The sequence below is a fragment of the Marmota marmota genome, unplaced genomic scaffold (genome assembly GCF_001458135.2).
Source record: "Marmota marmota marmota unplaced genomic scaffold, marMar, whole genome shotgun sequence".
NCBI lineage: Eukaryota > Metazoa > Chordata > Mammalia > Rodentia > Sciuridae > Marmota > Marmota marmota.
The window spans coordinates 3758741-3779786 of record NW_026000093.1 but is presented as its reverse complement, the minus strand read 5'-3'; the positions used below and the strand labels follow the sequence as shown (position 1 = coordinate 3779786).

Genomic DNA, 21046 nt, shown 5'->3' with positions numbered 1-21046 from the left:
AATAAAAATTTAAAAAAAACTCTTTAAAAAAAAAAGTTACCCTCTGATCAACCTGAAATATCTTGATGAATATGAGAAACTATACTACTATGATTTCTGAATTACATAATTTGTGCATCTCAATAACATAAGATTTGTCAAAATTATCAATATCATGATTGCAATGTTTATTAGGACCCCTGTGATACAAAATTTAAAATTAACTTGTTTACAGAATAAAATATAAATTCTGACCAAAAAAAAAAAGACAGTTTAGTTAGTATAAACATAACTATGTATAGATAAGATATATGTGAGCAAAACTATAAAATCTAATGAAATAAAATAAAGAAATTAAATAAATTAAAATAAACAATAAAATCAAATAATAATTTATATTAAATTGAATATTTAAATTAATTAAATAATAATTAAAATTAAATAGCAATTGGGATATATAGACAGAGTCCATGTTCATGGATAAGAAGTCCCTTTATTGTTAAGATATCATTTTTTTCCAATTAAAATTATAGGTTAATAAACTTTTATTCAAAATCCCAGAAAATTACTTTGTTGATAAAAATAAATTAATTCTAAGGTTTATATTGGGTAGAGAAGGAGGACATGAGGAAAAAAAAGGTGAGAGAAACAGGGAGGATAGTGAACCAACATTGAATTCCATGCAGGTATGAGTTTGTTAGGATGAACCCAACTACTATGGATTAGTTTAAAACTCTAATAAAAAAAGAAAAAGAGGGCTGGGGATGTGGCTCAAGCGGTAGCGCGCTTGCCTGGCATGCGTGCGGCCCGGGTTCGATCCTCAGCACCACATGCAAAACAAAGATGTTGTGTCCACCGAGAACTAAAAAATAAATATTAAAATTCTCTCTCTCTCCCTCCCTCTCTCTCTCTCTCTCTCAAAAAAAAAAAAAAAAAAAGAAAGAAAGAAAAAGAAAATCAAGCGTATAAGAAGAGGCAAGAGACCCTGAATACCCAACATAATATCAAAAGACAAGAACAAATTTAGAGTATTCACAGTTCTTAACTTTAACAAATACTCTAAAGCTGTAGTGATAAGAGAGTGTAATATTGGGAAGAGCACAGATAAAGAGATAAATTGCACAGAAGAGACAGTCCAGAAATGGGATCACACAATATTGTCAACAGATCTATGATTAAGGAGCCAAAAAGCAAGAGAATGGAGAAAATATAGAGTTTTCAACAAACAATACCAGAATAACTGTGCACCTACTATCAAGGCAAAGGAAAGAAATAAATCCAGACATAGATCTCACATTACAAAAATTAATTCAAAATAAATCACAGCCCCAAATGTAAAATGTGGTACTGTAAAATTGCTGGAAGTTAGCAAATGGGAAAATACAGATTAGGTTTGGTAAATGAGTTTTTATATATGCACAAAAGGCACAATCAATTAAAGAAATGACAAACCACCTTTCTTCTCTATGAAGAAAGAGAATGCAAAGTCACAGATAAGGATAAAATATTTACAGAAGTCAGAAAAGAGACTTCTTCAGATGAAAAAATAATCAAAATACACAAAGAACTCTTAAAACTCAACAATATGAAAACAGACACCCCAATTTATAGTGTTTTGGGGTTGGGGATGTGGCTCAGAGGCAGAGTACTTGTCTAGCATGTACCAGACCCTGGGTAGCACTTGGGAAATATAGTGTCTAAAACAGTAACAGAACATCAGCTATACAGAACAGTATGTATGCGTGAAAAGTAAGTTCATTAAAACATGCTTTACATTATTTGTCCTCAGTGAAATGAAAATCAAACCAATGAAATACCATGAAGCATCTGTTAGATGCTCAAAATTTAAAACACTGACAAAACCAAATGCTGACTAGTCTGTGGAGCAACAGGAACACTCATTTATTGCTGCTGTGAATGAAAATTTTTCACTTTGGGAGACAAGTTGTCAATTTCTTAAAAACGAAACAGCCTTACCCTAAGATCTAGCAATAATTGGTACTTATTTATCCAAAAGAATTGAATTTTCTGTACACACAAAAAATGAATACTTAAAGCCGCTTTATTCATAATTGATTGCCAAAACTCAGAAGTAACCAAAATGTCCTTCACTAAGTGAATGGATAAATTAACTGTGATACATCCAGGAAATAGAATACTGTATTATTCAGTACTGAAAATAAATGTCATAGAAAGTCATTTTACCATGTAAAAACAGTCAACTTGGAAAGAATATCTACTGTATGTTTCAACTTATTAAAGTTTTAAAAAGTTAAACTAGGGAGACTGTGAAAGATCAGTGATTGTATGGTTACTGGAAGGTAGGGATGATCTGACGGGGCACAGAGGATCTTCAGACCAGTGAATCAACTTTGTATGTTCCACATTAGGGGCAACTCTTGGTGTTGCACATACTATAATTTAATCCTAATATTAACAATGGATTCTGGGAGATAATGATGTGTCAATGAAGCTTCAATGGTTGTAACAAGCATGCCACACCATTGTAGGCTGTAGATAGTGGAGACATGCTGCCTGTTTGGGGAGAGGAACAAAAGGGAAATTGCTATATTTCTACTTAATTTTTCTGGGTACCTAAAACAGCCCTTTCTTAGGTAAATTTTCATTCAAAAAATAATTTTTAAAAATTTATTTTTAAATGAAAAAAAGTCTAATTCATTCAAATTCTATTTCAAAACAAGAGGAATATAAAGCCAAAGTGACAATAGTAGCAAAAATAAAACAAGTGAGAAAGCAGAATTCATTAAATTGATTACAGAAAAAACATAGAAAATAACGATAGTAATTTAAAATGTCTCTAGCATCATTAACAGAAAAATAGCACAAAAAATCAAATGATACAATTAGAAAATAGGCAAAAAACAAAGAAAGAAAACAATCTAATTTTAAAAATGGACTAGAAAACACTCATGTAAAATTGTTTATAATTACTAGGCATTGCTTAAAACTATGATTAGAACATCTGAACATCAACAATCTTATTTTTGGTTCTGTTTGGACATTAGTTTACTACTTACAAGTTGCGGTTGCATAGAATATAAAAACGTTGGCAAATGCTCTAATTTTAATTCTTATACAATTTATCTGATATCAGCAGAGGTGATAGTCTGGAGGTAGTTACAAAGTGGCTCAAAAAGTCTGTATAGCTTGCCACCCTTCTGATTGATCAGTGACTTCACTTGTTATATGGCCTCAATTTTTAATTTGGTATTTTTTAATGTTACCCTGGGGGGTATTATTTTCCTTATTTTATACAGAGAGATGCTGACTTTAAAGACCTTCATTATGAGACAAGAGGATCATGTGTTCAAAGCCAGCTTCAGCAAAAGTGAGTGCTAAGTAACTCAGTGAGACCCTGTCCCTAAATAAAAATATAAAATAGGGCTGGGGACGTGGCTCAATGGCTAAGTGCCCCTGAGTTCAATCTGCAGTACCCACTCCCCAAAAAGTACCTTCATTAACTCACCAAATATTGTAGTCTTTCATTATTTTTAAAACTGTTTTTTTCATTCCACAATTGCTACCTATAAATTTGAAAATCATATGTAACCAAATATCTTATTTTTAAAATTTGTACATGATGAATGAAATTATAAAATAAAGCTTAAAAACACAAGAATAATGAGAATAACATTTAGTGACTCTCAGGTAAGTAACTAATAAATTAAATATAATCAGCTGCATAGCTGCATTATGTAATAAACATCATATTAAAGCAAAAACTAAATAGTGGACATTTGATTAAATTTGTAATTTTTGCTTCATGTGCTGAGGGTTTCTGAGCTCACTCAAAGTGTTAGAAAGGGGTTGTGGATCAGCGGTAGAGTGCTCACCTCACATGTGTGAGGCACTGGATTTGATCCTCAGTGTCACATATAAATAAATAAAATAAAAGTACTGTGTCCACCTATAACTAAAAAAAAAACTATTTAAAAAAATTTAAAAAGGGTTAGAAATCTAATAAACAAAAATCAAATAAATACTATACTGCTGTCAGTAACTCATGGTTGAGGTTTCCCATTTGCTTGAAGAATACAGAAATGATATTAACATGAATTCATCAGTATTAGCATATGTGCCGTACTTTGAAATACTGAAAAATCTACCAAGAGCTAAAGTAAATATAAAAAGTAAATAGTTAAAGTAAATATATTTAAAAAGTAAATATATAAAGTAAATAGTTCACAACTGCAATACATTTTTTGATAGCAGCTCTAAGAACTGACTTAAAGAGTGGTATAATTGGCTGGCACAAAGTGAATGATCCATCCCTGGCAGCTGATGGGAAGAAGGGCGGAGTAGTGACAAGACAGAGAGAAGATGTGCCTATGTTTAGGGAGGCGGCCGTGTTGGGAATGTAGATTTGAAAGTTATGAGACAAGTTAAAGGAAGTGGATACAGTCATCAAGGCATTTGTCTAAATTGATGAGGTATAAATATAAGGCAAGGTCATGGAAATATTAATGCTTTAGAGAAATACAATATGAAGGATCCAGCATAAGGGAAGTGCATCCACCATTCTCTCCTTCAATATACACTCCAGAAAGAAATACTAAAGACAAAGAATGATATAAAACAAGAATGGATATTCCCAGAGGGGCTCAAATCAGAGCTGAAGAGAAAAGTTAAGAGAAAAGCATTAGAAGATATATAAGGCAAAGAAGGGGTCATCTTGAAAAAAGCCTTTGTCTAGACTATCACATAGGCCAGACCTCGGAAGACTTTGAATCTCAGGCTAAGACTTTCTCCCTGGATTTAGTGGGTAAAGGAAGGTAAAAGAATTATAATAATAATTTTAATTCATTGTTGAAAGTTATATTGGGTTATAACAACCACAGGATTAATTTTTCACTTTGGTGTTTGTAATTTTATACATTCTTACACAAAGGAAGTATTTTTATGTTTTATGCTAACCAAAAATATTGTCATTATGAATCTCATAGTAGGGTGATGTAAATAATATAGATTTTGAATATTTGCAAATACACATACTCATAAAAATAAAAGTAATGCATCTTTCTAAAGAGTTAAAAGCAGCATAGTTAATATATTCCAGAGTACTAAAAATGCGCAAGGGGCAAAGTCGAAAGTCATTCATTTAACTCATCTTGCTTAACATATAGATCACTGGGGAAATGCATTTATTTACTAAATCAGTTTCTGTAGGACTTTGTATTCTTATTTTGGGAGAGAATAAATAATGATAAAATAGAATTCACTTTTTTTAAGTATTTTAAATTACTTAATTAGAATGTGAAACCACCAAGTGACATATTTACTTTTCAAAATGTTATTTTAGTGTGATACAAATGCAGTGCATGAGGAATTAAAAGTAAGAAACGCAATTAACTGTGTATAATTTATTTTAAGTGATGCCTTTCAGTGGATGTTTGTCATTAAAATCTTGAAGTGATTTTATTCTATTGGCCATGAGGGATGTTTCAAGGTAAGTGGAGAATATGTTTTTGCTACTTTGATTCTTCTAAATTTTCTCCCTTTTGCTTCTTAATAGCATTAGTGTAATTAGACGTGTGTATGTGATAAATTTATCGTGTTTACCTTTGCTTCAATCTGTTTAGTATCTGGATTCTGAAACAAAAATTTGATTTTGCTCTTTCCATCATCTGAAGAACCTTTAAGCTGAGAAAATTTATACCTCCAAAGTACAGCCTAAAAGGAAAAAAGAGAAACACATGCAAGTCAGTATAATTGATGTCTGCATTCAGCCAAGAAATAATTACCTTTTAAATAGTAGAAAACACATAAAGTTACTAATATGTCCTGATAATAAAATGTAAATTAAAATATATTTATTAAAGGTTATAATTTAATTCAATATATTCTTTAATTTTCAGGAAATAACTTCTGTAACCATGAAATAATTATTGCAAAAATATATAAATTAATTATTTTCAGTATCATGTCATATTTAATCAGGAAACAATTTTGACTTTGTTTCGCAACAATGTAAGTCATGAAGTGTTTATGATTTGATGATTCTGGAGATTTCACTTGAAGCCCAAAGTAATGACCTTATAGCTTCTTCAAAATGACATATCAGCTTTAATAAATAATTATTATAAAAACTTACATGGTGAATTCACAAGATTAAATAAGAATAAGAATTTTATAGAGCCCCTGATTGAGTCTATAATGTCTTTAAAAATATAACTTCTTTCTGAAATACAGTAATCCACAAATACAGTTCTTTGTAGCTAAAAACAACAAAAATCTGTAGCCTTTACAAGTAGCAAAATGGAGATACATGAAGGTTAAATTGGAAATAAGTGAAAACTGTATATTTTTGTTATTTCTGATATCTTCTATATTATAAATCTTATTGTCTAAAAGTAAATGAAGCATTTTGTTCTTTGGCATGTACTACAATTTAAAATATGCATGCCCAATGTTAAATACAAATGGCATAAATCATTAACTTGGAAAACTACACAGTTGTGTTAAAACATATCACACACCAAGTAGTTTTAAATTATCTTACCACCTTTGTCTCATTAGTATATATTACAAAGAAATACATTCAACAACATATGCTCTTGTTAAAAATAATTTCTTGTGTTTTCTAAATAATTCAAGGAAACACATTTATGGTAGTTGGATGTTTGGATGTTTTCTTGGGACAGTTTTGTTATTGTCTCTGATAAAATTGTAGAGAAACAAGATATTTAAAAAGTACATAAATATGCATATTTGCACACATGAACACATTAATATTGTAAATTAAGCATATTATGAAAATAAATTTTAGCATTACATTGGCCATTTAAATCCATCTTTCTCAAAGGCTTTTAACCTTTTCAAGCAGATTTTCCAATGAAAAAATACTATTTTTCTCTCCAGTAAAATTTAAAAAATGATCCCCAATATACTGTCTGTTGACTACAATAATCTCACACTGGCATGGAGAAAATAAGATTAGTTGAGGTTGCATTGGATATATTTAAGGGCAAATGAAAATGGATGAGCAAACATTTATCTCCAACCAACAATTGCACAGTAAATGTTCATAGATGTGAAATTAATTCATGGTAATATTTTCAGTTGAGCTATTCCAGTTTTCTAATCCTGGTCTTCTTTTGGAAACATGAGACTTTAAATGAAAGAAAGTAACAATGACTAACATTCGGACTGTACATTTTCACATGCAATTCAATAGAGGTGATTGCTTTTCTTCTTTTTATCTTGTTACAGGGAATCAATGAAACTTTCTGAGTACTTATTTTTATCTCAAGTAATTTTATATTTTTGACATTATTCATCAAAGGAGTAATACTGGAATTGGATTAAAACATGAGAATGACAGTGACAATCAAGGTAAAATGATATTTTGCCATTTCATAAAGAAATGATGTAAAATACAGAATTTGTGTGATGCATAGTATATAACCAAGGTCATTAGTTCACTCATTTGTATTGAATAAATAATAAATCAGATGAGCTTATGATAAGACAGAACCTCGGTCCACATTTGCTCTTAAATATTAATTCCCATAATTAATGCAAAAGCTTCATTTTTCTGCATGTGGGTGGTCAGTTATTTCAGGACCATTTATGGAAAAGACTATACATTCAACTGCATTGCCTTCGGTCCTATTTCAAAAATCATCTGGCTATATTTATGAGGGTCTATTTCTGTGCTCCCTAATCTGTTCTACTGATCTATTTTTTTCACTATTATCACACTGTATAGATAACTCTAGCTATTATTTGCTTGGAATATATTTTCTCATCATTTCTCTTTCAAACATATATGTAGATTTATAGTAAGTCTTGAAATCAAGTTATGGCAGTTTGCCAACTTTTCTTAAGTTCTTTAATTCCATCTGGATCTTCTGCCTTTTCATATAAACATTAGAGTCAGTTTGTTGACATCCACAAAATAACTTACTGAGACTTTGATTGGTCTGTTTGGTTATCCAAGTATTTATGTAGAGGTATCCAAGTATGGAACTATTATTATAGAATTGTTTCTTCCTTCGATTCTGTCACTTTGCTCATATATTTTGGGGATCTGGTATTGAGTGCATGGATTTTATGTTTATTATTGTTGTAGCTTATTGTAAAATGTTCCCTTTTATAATATAAAGTCCTTTTGTCTCTTGTAGCAATGACTTAAAGTTCTTCTCCTTTTCTATTAAATAGCCAACTCCCCTTTGGGTAGTATTTGCATGGATGCTCCTCACATCATTTCTTTTGCAAACAAATGTGTCTTTAGACTTCATGTTAGCCTCTTGTGCACAGCAGACATAATTTTTAGAAACCTAATATATGACATAGGACAAAGAGCAGTAACTGCTTTGTGATTTCAGAGTTTCTGTTAGGGGTGATGAAGACTTTTGGAATGGATTGTGATGATGGTTTGACAACAATGTCAATCAATTAAGGACAATAAACTGTGCACACAAAAACTCTTGAAATAACAAACATTATGTTATATATACTTTAGAGAATTAAAAATAACTGAAAAATTATTCTAGAAACAAACTATTTCCATAATCCATTCAAAGGAAAGACTAATTAAAATGTTTAATTTTTAAAAAATAATAAAAACAGCAAAGTCATAAATGCCTTAATAAGAATAGTGAAAATATCAAATGATACATGATTATATTAAAGCATAATTAATTTATACAAAATTTCACTAACTCCTTTTTTTTTTGATATCATGAATTGAACTCGGGTGCTTATCAGTGAGCCACATCCTCGGTTTGTTGTGAGACAGAGTCTCACTAAGTTGCTTAGGGCCTCGATAAATTGCTGAGGCTAGCTTTGAACTTGTGATCCTCATGCCTGAGCCACTGGGATTACAGGCATGGACTACCATGCCTGGCTCACTCAATTTTTAACTATTTATTTACCTAACATTTATGCAGTGTCTTCTATATATTGAGTATTGTGTTATTTAAAGAAAAATGGCACTATCATAGGGACATTAATTTCTGTTAAATCTATATGTACACTTTGATCATTACTATATTAGACTATATAATTTATTGAGAAACAATATCCAATCATTAAAAATTGTGTTAAATGTTCTCTTTAAATCCATTATGATACAGCACCCTTAAAAATAACATTATCTGGACAATTAACTTTCTGAGAAAAACAGTAAAACAGTTAAATTTTTTTATCTCAGCTTCCTCTAAGTCAAAGTCTTTGTGTTTTAAAAAGTGAAATAAACATTCCAACTATAGGAAAATTACAAGTGACTATATCAGTAATTATTTAGTAATTTTTGAAAAGATATAGGTTCTAGGTTCAGGAGTAATGAATTATTAATTCATTTATGTACAATTAACATATATTAAGGAAAAATATATTTTTTATTGTCGAGTAGCAGGAAATATTCTAAGGTAGAAAGAAACCCTTAAATAACCAAAAAAATAAAAAGGAAAACAGTGCAACAGACAAAAAAACACAGAAAATAGAAAAACAATTATTCTTGTTAATAATGTTTATTAACTTCATTAGACATTTAGATCATATTAATTTTAAAATATCTGCATTAAACAACCATTAAACTAGTAAATGATCATTGAAAATTATATTAACTAAAGCAATCAAATGATGTCAAACAAATATTTCCATAATATTGCTGGTGATAGTGTAAAATTTGAGGAACATAATTTTAAACATGTATTTTAAGCTTTAAAATGATAATATCATTTGATCCAGAAATTTTATTTCTAGAAAGTAACTGTAAAAAATATACTATATGAAAAATAAAATGTCAAAGACATTGTTAAAAATTTTTAAATAATGAAATTTATAAACATTTTACATTAAAATATTATTTATGAGAATCATGTAAGTCTCTATAAAATGCAAGTCTCTTCTTATTTGTGGGGGATATGTTTCAAAGTCTCTTGTGGTTGCTGGAAATTTTTAATGGTGCTGAACCCTACAAGCCGTGAGATACTGCAGTGGTCACTGAGATAACTGAGAAGACTAATAAGTAACTAAAGGGCTGGTATCCTATATGGCATATATCCCCTAAGCTAAGAATGATTCATCTTCCAGGGTGAATGGAGTGGGAAGGCACAATGATTCATTATGCTACTCAAAGGAGAATGTAATTTAAAGCTAATGAATCATTTACTTCAGGAATTTTCCAATGACTATTTTTGGAACACAGTTAACCACAGGTAACTAAAATTAGAGACAACAAAATAGTAGATTAGGGGACTATTGTAATATAATGTTCAGGGCAAACATAAGGACATGGCAATAAATGAGATAACTATGTTTTAAAAACATACAAAACTGGAAAAATGTCCATCAAAATACATTACAGTGCACATCCTGCCATTAATCTATGTAGTTTTTGGACAAGAAAACTTATTTTCTAGTGTAGCTTTGCAGTACAATTAAGAGTTTTTAAATCCTCAGGTTATAAGTAAATTTTAAATGACATTTCATGTGTAGTCATGATAGCAAAAAACACAAATTTGCTATATCCAATAGATGAGTTCTCAAGAATGGACAGATATTAAATTCTATAACTTTCAATGAGGTGCAATACAGATCTTCTGACTATAATAATGCATATTAAAAATATGAAAGAGGTTGGAGAATTTTTTTTTTTTTTTACTATGGAACATGAATCCTTGCCTGTTCGTAGGATACCTCAAGGATGAATAGATAATGAAAATAATGATTGACAGAAATATTTGTCACATAAAAAATAATGCAGTAAACTAGGAAAAGTTATAAGATCAATGCAACACTCAAATTCACTAAGGCAAATTTTTATTAACCTGAGTCAAAATTATTGTCTAGGAAAATAATAAAAGTCTGAAAACTATCTTAATTCAAAAACCCTTTGACAACTCTATTATGCCAAAATTTTGTACTTAAGATTCTGATAAACTTTAAAAAAAACTTGTGGTAAATGTGTTAAGGATATTTTTTATGAAAAAAAAATGAATGGACAACACTACATTTTTAATAAGGAGAGATTTATATTGCTTTGAGTGAGCCCAAGGAAAATTCCTGGCGGCTGGCTCTGAAGTGGACCCAAATAGAGTTGTGTTAGGAAAACTGTGAGATATGAATGCTGATTGGAATTATTGTTACTTACAGACTTTGATGTGCTTGGAAACAAGAGGCTGATAAAGAAAGACCAGAGCAATTCTTTTTTGCCTCAAAATCTTTCTAATCTAAGTACAAAGCAACCCATCATGTAGTAATAACACACCACACAAAGGAAACCTATGTGAGGCAATGTGGATGTTAATTAACTAGATTTAGCTATTTCTCAATTTAAATGTACTTGAAAACATCAAGTTATACATGATGAATACATACAATTTCATCTGTACATTTAAAATAAATTATTTAATGAAACAATTTTAAAAAGATGAAATAATAAATCTTTTATAAAATGTGTGTGCAATTTTGGTAGAAAAATTGTTTTTATGATGCCATACTATAACTTAGAATACATATGTGAATTTGTCCCTATTTTTCCACCTACTAGAATTCATTTATTCTGTAGGGTCATCGTTGCCCAGATACAATGAGAATAGAGGATTATAAAGATCACCTACTTATGTGCCTTCTATTCCACAGGACTGTCCTAAATTCCATTACCAGGAAATTAAGACGTTTCCCCCACTACAATGCACATATCCTAGGATGGGATGCATTTGGGCAGAATATTGAGATAAACATAAATGCTGATCTTAGAGCCATAAGTTCTGAAATATACTCCAAATTTTATATCCTACTTATAAGTCTCAATACTGGGTAAAATGCTTAATTTATTGTAACCCTAGTATATTCTCTTGTAAATTAGAAGAAATAATACTGGACTATTCTACCTTAAAGGTTACTGTGAAAATGGATGAGATAATAATGCTCATGAAATTGCTTTTGCAGGTTGCAAAGATATTTCCCCTTTATTAGTTTAAACTACTGTGGTTTTTTTCAGAGAACAGTAAGCTGATGGCATATTTCAATGTGAGAAGCAGCTGGACAAAGGTAGTAATGGTGATGTTTCTGGGAGGATAAAGAAATGGAGGTGAGAAGACAAATATCGACTCCTTCATAATTTAATGGTGGATCTCTTTGTATTCTTCTATGAACAAAAGTTCTTTGTAATTGGTTATAAAAATAAAATTGTATTTGATCTTAAATGTAAGTCATGAAACACAATTTTGAGAAAACATGTCCCAATTAATGTCTAAAATGAATTAAACTATCAAAGATATACATATATATGTATGCTTACACACAGACACACACACACACACACACATACACACACAGACTTCAAATACTAAGTTCTTCATGTCTGGAAAATATCTTCCCTTGCTATTTTCCCCTCCGATCTCCTTTTCTTTACTACATAAACCTTTGGTATATAATGCCTCTTTTTGAAAAAAGGGTACAGGGAGCAATTGAAATATAGAATAGAAATAGTGGTAACAGGAGGAATTATTTTACTGTGAATGAATGTTAGACCCTGACCCTTTTAAGAGACATGTGCATTCAATAATATATTTGCTTCTTTTAAAGTCTTTAAAATAGCATTATTCTTTTCCATGTTCTTATCCTACTCTGCGCCTCTTGATAAATATTGCAGCTCTTCCACAGGTCACGCTTGATTGGAAACTGAGTGTGTCTTTCTACTGTCCTCCTGTTCTTCCAAATATGCTTACTTTTATCCACTTAAATTACCTTTGTCGCAGGAAAAATGAGAAGAATAATGAATCTTATCCTTCTGAAATTGTAACTGTACCACATTCTCAGTTGCAATTTTTTCCTTTCAGTTTCCTCTGAAACCCGATCAATCAAATCTATACAGCCTGCCTTTTTAAAGTCCAATCATCTTTTAGCATCACAGCCTACGTAATGAACAGAGATATTCCATCCAGATAAGTGACAGCACACTCACCTCTCAGATGCTACAGTATCTGCTGCTGGTGACTCACCTTTATGCCTAGCACAGAGTTCTTTAACCACAGGAAAGTCTTGCAGAGCTGAAATTGTGGCTGATATATCCATAGAAAGCTCTAACCCTGCTGCTGTCCTCATGATGTCTGTAGGGCAACTCAAGCTATCAGTATTCAAGCTATCTAGGTGTAAGTAATGCTAAGGTACATCACTTGGAGGTAAATTATCTCCCTTTCCCCAAACTGCCAGCCTCTTTCCATACAGGTGTATCTCCTAAATCACCATGCAACAAACCTGTTTCTCTGACTTAGATATTACTCTGTGGACTTCAATCTAGCACAATTCCTTCGGGCATCATCTTCAATTCAGAGCAAAGATGGGATTTTGGAAATGGGCTGCTGCTTATCTTGCTGACAACAGAGAACCCATCATTTGGTACCCAGTAGAAGAGGTGATAACTTGATTCTGCTAATTACAAGTCAATATCTCCTAGATATTTGAAATGATTATTCTAAAAAAAATGTGGAATTTATGGTAAGCCCTCACAGGAGAATCACAATATAGACCTCCGTAGGTTCTGGACTTAAGCAATACCATCTCCGCAAATCTGTACACCATGTGACAGACATCCATTAGCATGATAATAGGTGTAGGAGAGTGCTGAAAATTTACATGATGCCAGAACTGAATATCATGTTTGGATTCTTTCCACCACTATAAGTTACAACAGGCATATTAAAAAAAAGTTGCAAGATATAATGTGTTCACCTATAATCATATTCAGAAGGCATAAGCAAGCTGACTAGGCTGGAAGCTAGACCCCATCTCATCACAACCCTCGGCCATGCATGCTTCATAAATTTGCAAATGCACCACATGGAGGACAGTTCTTTATAACAGAAGAAAAAGATTTTGTTTATATTAGACTCAGTATGTTGGTGCAAGCCAACTATTGAGTGTAACTTTCTATCAATTCCTTTATTAGACTAGGATCTTAAGAGATGGCAGTGAGGAGAAAATACTTCCCACAGCATGGAGCTGAGGATAGTATATCTAGGCATCCACTTTGTGAAAAAGAAGTGACCTAAGGCGAAAATATACATGGATTTCTTGTAATGTTTTCAAGAGGTAAAAGACTTAGACTGTTAATGAGAGAACTGGAAGGAAACAAGGCAGGAAAGATTAGGACAGAGAGGTCACTGAACAAAGCCACTTAAACATTTCAGCAGTTTGATGTAAATCAGCTCCCAGTATTGGCATGTGGACACAAGAACAAATGGGGGCTCATTATGAACCCCATACCATGGTCCCCACTCACCAAGATGTATTCAGTTTCTACTAACAGAGACAATAATAAACACTCAGTATGGCTCCAGAATTCCTTGGTTAAACCAACTGGCAATTTGGTGGTGGACCCATGACCTTGGCCCCCTTCACGCTGAAAAGCAATGATTCATATAGACAGGAATATACCTGGCGTAGGTATGGGTTTGCTTTACCTACCTGTGAGGCCTCAACGTTTTAAGACTTAACAGTGTTTACAGGAGTTTTCAAAACTCAATTCATGTCAATGTACTCATTTGACAACAAAAGAATTGCTGGAGTGAAGACACTTCATCAGGCAAAATTGGAGCATGAGAGAATAGTTACAATTTCTATGGCTGATGTGTCACCTGGTAGATGTATGATGAGAAAAGGACAGAATGTGATGTATACTTTGAATCTCTGACCAGAATGTTAACTCTGCTTCCCCAGTAAGTAAATTACTTAGGTTGGAGAATGAAGAGATTGGTTTAGGACTGGACCCATTTACCATCACTCCCAGTTAGCCATAACAGAAATTTGGGCATCCTGTATGCTTAGCTCTGAACTGTGCAGGTGGAGATCTGAGGCACTGGGTCCTTCTGTTCATTTTAGTCCCTTTGTGCCAAGAAATCAGCAGTCAAGGAAAGGAGTTATCATTGGTCAGGGGATGACTGACCCTACACACAACAGGAGATCTGAGGAAGTTGGAAATGTATTTGATCTTCAATCACTCCACTGAACATCTCTTGATACTGCCTTTGCCAGATTTAGTGGTAAATGGACAAAATCAGCATCCATGATCTGAAGCACAGTTACTGGGGATGAGAGGCAGGTTACATCAGTAGGCAAGCTGCCTGTGATGGTTTGGTTATAGTTTGGTCATTACTGGAGGATACTCCTTTAGTCTTATATGAGACAATGCAGGAGTGCCCAAGGATGAAATGATGAGATTGTGAGAGCTACCACCTAGTCAGTAGGTTAATCCATTTGATGGATTAATAATTTGAAAGGACAGCTGTACTGAGAGGTAACTGTAAGCCAGATTAAGGTGTAGGTGTATGGAATGGGACTCTGGGGGCATGTCCTTGGGGATTAAATATTCTTCCTTTGGCTCCTTCTTCTCTCTCTACTTCTTGGCTCCCTTCTGCAATAATGCTCTGTCTCAGCATGGGCCCAGAGAGATGGAATCAGCTGACCATGGACGGAACCACTGAGACCATGAGCCAAAACAAACTCTTTCTTCTTAATGAGTTGCTCTCATTGGGTCACAGAAATTAAAAGTTGACTAGCACACTGCCGCAGCCCACAGAGGTAAGGGCCACTGGAGAGCCTAAAGGGAAAATCTGGATTGGTGATTGGAGGAGTGGATGGTGCTTGTTAGTTAGCATGAGCTGTTTATCACTGCAGTAATCCATTTATTACAACACTAGAGCAACCAGCATCTTAGAAAAGCTGTTCCTATTACCATAGAAACAATTAGGATTGAGTGATGCTGGAGGTGGACCTCAGTGGATATAAGGACTCTACACTCCCAGCTTTTCAGAGCTGTTGTACTTGTAGCTGCTAGGAATAACATCTACTAAAGGAGCTCTCCAAGAAAACTTTTGCAAGAAATCTAATCTAAGACAGCTTTTCTGTTTTATAGATATTTTAAAATTAATACATTTGAGGTAAATTTTCATCTTACCCCTTAGCCACCCTCTTCTTCAATTCATCTTAAGTATTATTAGCTTTTATTTCATCTTTTAAGCAGTAAATCTAGAAATAATAGTTGAGTTTTTCATGAGATCCTGTCTCTATTAATTCTAATTCTCACATACCTCATAAATCTCTTGTAACATTACTAATGTCCCATACCACTAATATAGTTTAGACCCCAATTTCTGTCTTGGATATTCACAGTAACTTCCAATTAAATTTCTTCCCTTGATTCTTGAATTCCCGCCTGAGATAGTGCAAGTCCAGTCCCCTTTCTGGCTAAAACAATCATTTTATAACTCAAATAATATTTCTGCTACATAACACCTTTCAGTGGTACAATTATGATCATTAAACTCCTGTCAAGAAGCAAAAAATCTCTGAAGATTGAGCCCTTCCTTAAATATCAATCTCATCTTTTGCTGCTGTCCTTCAAACATACTATGCTCCAACTGTGTAACTATGAGTTATACACAAACCACAATGCTCTTTATCTTCATTTCCATGTTGCCCGATGTCCATTTTGCCTTAAGGGTCTTATTTAAGGGTTCATCCCACTTTGGTGGATTAGTTTCAGCTCTACCCAAATCAAACATCATCAAGGCAGTCTTTTTAGAAATGGCTGGAATAAGTGCCCTTATTAACTGTTCTATAGCACTTTGTATAATGGAATGATACTATAGTACTTTCATAAGAAATCAGTGATAATGAAGTAAGTTATTAATGTCTTTACTAAAAGTGATTCAGTGCAATGAAGTGTTTATGGTTAGTAATGTTAGCGAGGGTTTAGGACATTAATTCTTCAAATGTTTATTACACACACAGACAATTACACATGCACACACATAATCAGGCCTTGAATAAGGACAGAATATGAAGACATGTTATTGTGTTGTACATGGGGAGGACAGGAGCTAAGTAAAAGTTTATTTCTCTTTCAAGTCCAGTGGATGGATGAATCAGTCCTCTTAATCCTGCAGTCAGGTTAGTGAAGCATGAATAGACAAGATGCACTTCTGTATTTAAGCATCATCATATTCCAGGCCTTGTTTTTTGGTGGTAGACACTTATATCATGAGAATGCTTTCCTGGTCAGCAAAAATGGAACATACACAGGGTGCTTGCTGATAAAATTAAGTGCACTTGGACATAGAATGCTGAAGACAGCTCGTCTGCAGGTCTCTTGTGATGAAGGTTGAAGTATTCAACACTTCTGTGTCCCTGAGCCAGTTAGCAGGCCAACCTACTTGCTGTAAACTGTCCCCTGGCAACAATCTTTCAGAAGAGGCCGTGGAAATGGGAGGAAATTGGAAATGACATGCACATGAAATACACAAATGCATAGGAAGCAGATGGTAAACAGTTATCCTGTAGGGCTTATAGGAATTAATCTAATAATCATGATAGAGATTGTGTTGTGCTCTGTGTGATTTCAGTAAAAATATTTTATAGTTTTAATACTGAAAAAAATTACATTGGGCTCTTTAAATAAATTGAAAATGAAGATGAGGATTCAATGAAAAATAAACTAGTGAATTTTAGTATCTTAAAACGTTGATAATAAATGTGCAATTGCACAAAGTTTTTTGATGCTTACTCATCCATTGTGAGAACCACAGCATCACTGATTATGTAAAGCCCCAAGGTTCAGATTGAACAACTTATACTTACTTGAAAGGAAAAATATTGTCTGCCCAAATGGTTTTAATGTATTTACAGAAGGTATTTTTCAAGTCAACTGTTGTGTATAACTTTTTTACTTGGATCAAATAAATCTCCATCCCAATCAAATTTGCCTGTTTTTAATTTCAAGTTTTCATGTTCAGGTATCAAAATGAGTCATTTGATACTGATTTGTCTTCATTAGCAGAAGAACTTCAGAAACGATTACATGAGGTCAGTTGTCTATCAGTTCTTCAAACAGAAAATCATTTATTTCTAATAGCTGGCTTCTTCACTCAATTTATGAACTTACAGATAGAAATATAATTCTGTCAATATTGAAAATTTCTATTATTTTCAATCTATCAAAAATTCAGTTAAAAACTTCAACAATGCCTATGGTATTTATTATAGCAATGATAATATGAGTATGTACTATTAATAAAACCTAATGCTGTTGCAAAATCAGATTTTCTCCAACTAAGAAACATATGTGGCAAAAATGTACTTGATTTTGATGAGTACATCATTCATAATGCATCTGTGGTACTCTGTTAAAAATTATGAACCGAAAATAATTAGCCTTCTTATCAATGATTAATCAATAAAAATGTCTATAAAATATTCCTCAATGTGCCTAGTATATTTTTATATTTTAAAGATAATAGTATTTCTGAAATATCTTTGACAGGACTATTTTATAGAACAACTAATATCAGAAAACCAATTTTTTGAATAATAAATAATTATTTATCTTCACTTGTGGGATAGTAAGCTGCATGGAGACCTACTTATTAGCCTCGAGGAAACCTGATATTCCCCTTGAATTGTAGGGAACTCAGATGAATGTAAAATGTTTAAATGTGCCTCTGCCTTGCATTCATTACCCGAACAGAGATCTGATGTTCCCTACTTTATTATCAAAGACCATAAAAACACAGTAGCTATCATTTGGTGCCTCTGTCAGGGTGTAATTATTCCCAGTATATCTGTGATATCTTTCAAAAAAGTCACTATTCTACTTCTGACATCAAATATAAAAAACACACCTAACTGAAATTGTTTAAAGTGAAAAGCAAATGTTAAATATTAAATGCAAGTAATACTATAGAACAAGAACTTAGATGATGTAAACATGAATCTATATTTTTAATCAGTGAATCAGGATTATCTTTATTTCTCTGTCTCTTTCTCTCTCTGGAAAATGCCATGCCCTTCATGCCTCTGGCTTAACAATTTCTGTTCTTCTACTTAGAAAATTCTTCCACCAGGTGGTTTAATGACTGTCCTATTCTTGCTGTCCAAGTATCACTGGTTTAGACAGTCTTTTCTAAAGCCCTTCTCAAATTTTCTCTATAGACCTCATTCATTTCCTTCACAGATAAATCCGTTACCTATGCTCTTTTTACTCTGCTTCCTTCAACTTAAGGTGAGACTTCAGTTTGGTCTGACTCCTTGCTGCATCTCTAGATCAAAGAGTAGAGTAGCTGGTCTACAGCAGAAATGGGATGAATCTAACTTTTGTGAAAGAAATATATTAAAAGAGAATAAAACATTTTTAAAAAATGATTCCTTTCCCTTTTACTGTGTGGGTGTCATGATATTGGAGTCAGGTAACTGGGAAAAGTGAGGAAAACATACTGACATGAGAATTTGTAAATTACTCTAAAATTTCCAACGCTAAAGCTGCCATGGTACAAAGCAGTTATCTCCTGGATGGCGCGAGCACAGGGGTCTGTCTTCTCTGGGGAACTTGACCAAGAGATCTTGGTTTGGGATTGGCTAATTCCTGTCACTAAGTTATAATCTCAATTTGTTGAACTTGATGGATATTAGTCTAAAATAAGGAAGACAGAGAATGATCAAACAAAAGTAAAAGGAATTTTTTGGAAAAATTTCTGAATATTTTCAAAATTTGGAATTCAGTCCAATATTTTCATAATAAGGGATCGTAGACCAGATTTTTATTTCCATGGACCACTGTTCCTGCGTGCAACTCCAGAATAAGGAAGTCAGCTTGTTCAAGTTCATTTGGGCAATGAAATCCGAGAATATTTTCATCAAAGAAATTTAACTAAAATTGCTTAACTGGGCAATTTTTTCTATAGAATACATTTTAAGAAATTATAAAATATACACTGTAGAATTTAAATGCATTTATATATTAATAATGTATCAAAATATATTATGGACAGTAAAACTTCTTTGTTTTTGACAGTGAAAATATCTAACATTATATTTCTTTGAGTAATTAAATGAAATTATATATACACATATAAATATATAATTATATATATAATTGAGCATTTAGAAACATGACTAAATATTTTATGAGCTTAAAAGCTACAAGTAAAGATGAAAAAAACAGCCACACTTTGAATCACAGAAGTTTCAAGATTATAGTTGTAAGAGATGCATTGAAGAGTGCTAAGGGAGAAAGCAAGTTATAGAAATGTATATAATAAAAGATAATTATTTTCATAACCCAACATCAGAGAACTATATTTTTAGCATAATTATAAATGGTATTTTATTGAAAATGCTTGGCTTCTTTCTGAAAAATACAAGACAGAGTCAGAAACTCATTTAGAACAAGCCAAGGGAAATAATTTACAGATTATTCAAAAAACATAATGTGTTTATGAGTCATCATTTCTTCTTCATAACAATGCAGTACTGTTTTCAATCTTTTCTCCTCTATAAGTAAAAAATATTCCCATAGCCTATTTATCTGAGGAAGATCTATTGTTAGAATTGGTAAATATTTGAAAATCCCAATGGGCTAGAGTACATTTGTGGGAAGAGTGAAGGAAAAAGTCTGCCCAGACTCTTAATTTTTTCCACTGTAAGACAGATTTACAAAGCTGTCCAATACCACAAGCTGAGAAAGTGGACACAAAGCTGGCTATAATGAAGGGACTCCGGTTATTGAACAAATTCATTTTTGCGAAGTATCAAGCATCAAGTGTGCCTTCCATGCAGACTACCCAATAATCCAATCCATCAATAATATAGAAAACTAAAGTTGCATTAATACTAATGAAAAACTCAAATGTTGAACAAAAATAGAAAAAACAATCTCTGATGCCTTCTTTATTGATTCCCTTCAAATTTCAAGCATCAGCTTTTTCATGCCCAAAAGAAAAATTTCTCTTTAGGGAAATGGAAGGAACTCTCATATATGAAGTTAAATTAAACAACATGCCAACTCCTTTATGAGCAATAAAACAAGATATTTTGCTACACAGAGTAAAAAACACTTGAAGGAATAATCTATGTGGTTTACAACTTATTGCGTAGAACACATTAAAAATTACAATAAAATGCTTTTAGGCAGGAGACATGTAAATATCTCCCATAAGATGAATCACTGGTATTTGACACTTGACTAATGTATAACCAGCAATACTCACAAGCATACATCGTTCCTCTTGTTTTGATGGATCTTCTATTTAAACAGTAATCT

The 21046-nt window shown here is 32.5% G+C and overlaps 1 protein-coding gene across 3 annotated transcripts in view; it reads right to left on the bottom strand.

Annotated features, from left to right (window-relative positions):
- Positions 1-21046, bottom strand: part of Sntg1 (syntrophin gamma 1) — an 819084-nt gene that overhangs the window by 31139 nt on the left and 766899 nt on the right. For all 3 annotated transcript variants that reach the window (XM_048782887.1, XM_048782889.1, XM_048782888.1), the window contains one exon: positions 5560-5670. In XM_048782887.1, coding sequence (XP_048638844.1) covers positions 5560-5670 — 111 coding nt within the window. The remainder of the gene's footprint in view (positions 1-5559; positions 5671-21046) is intronic.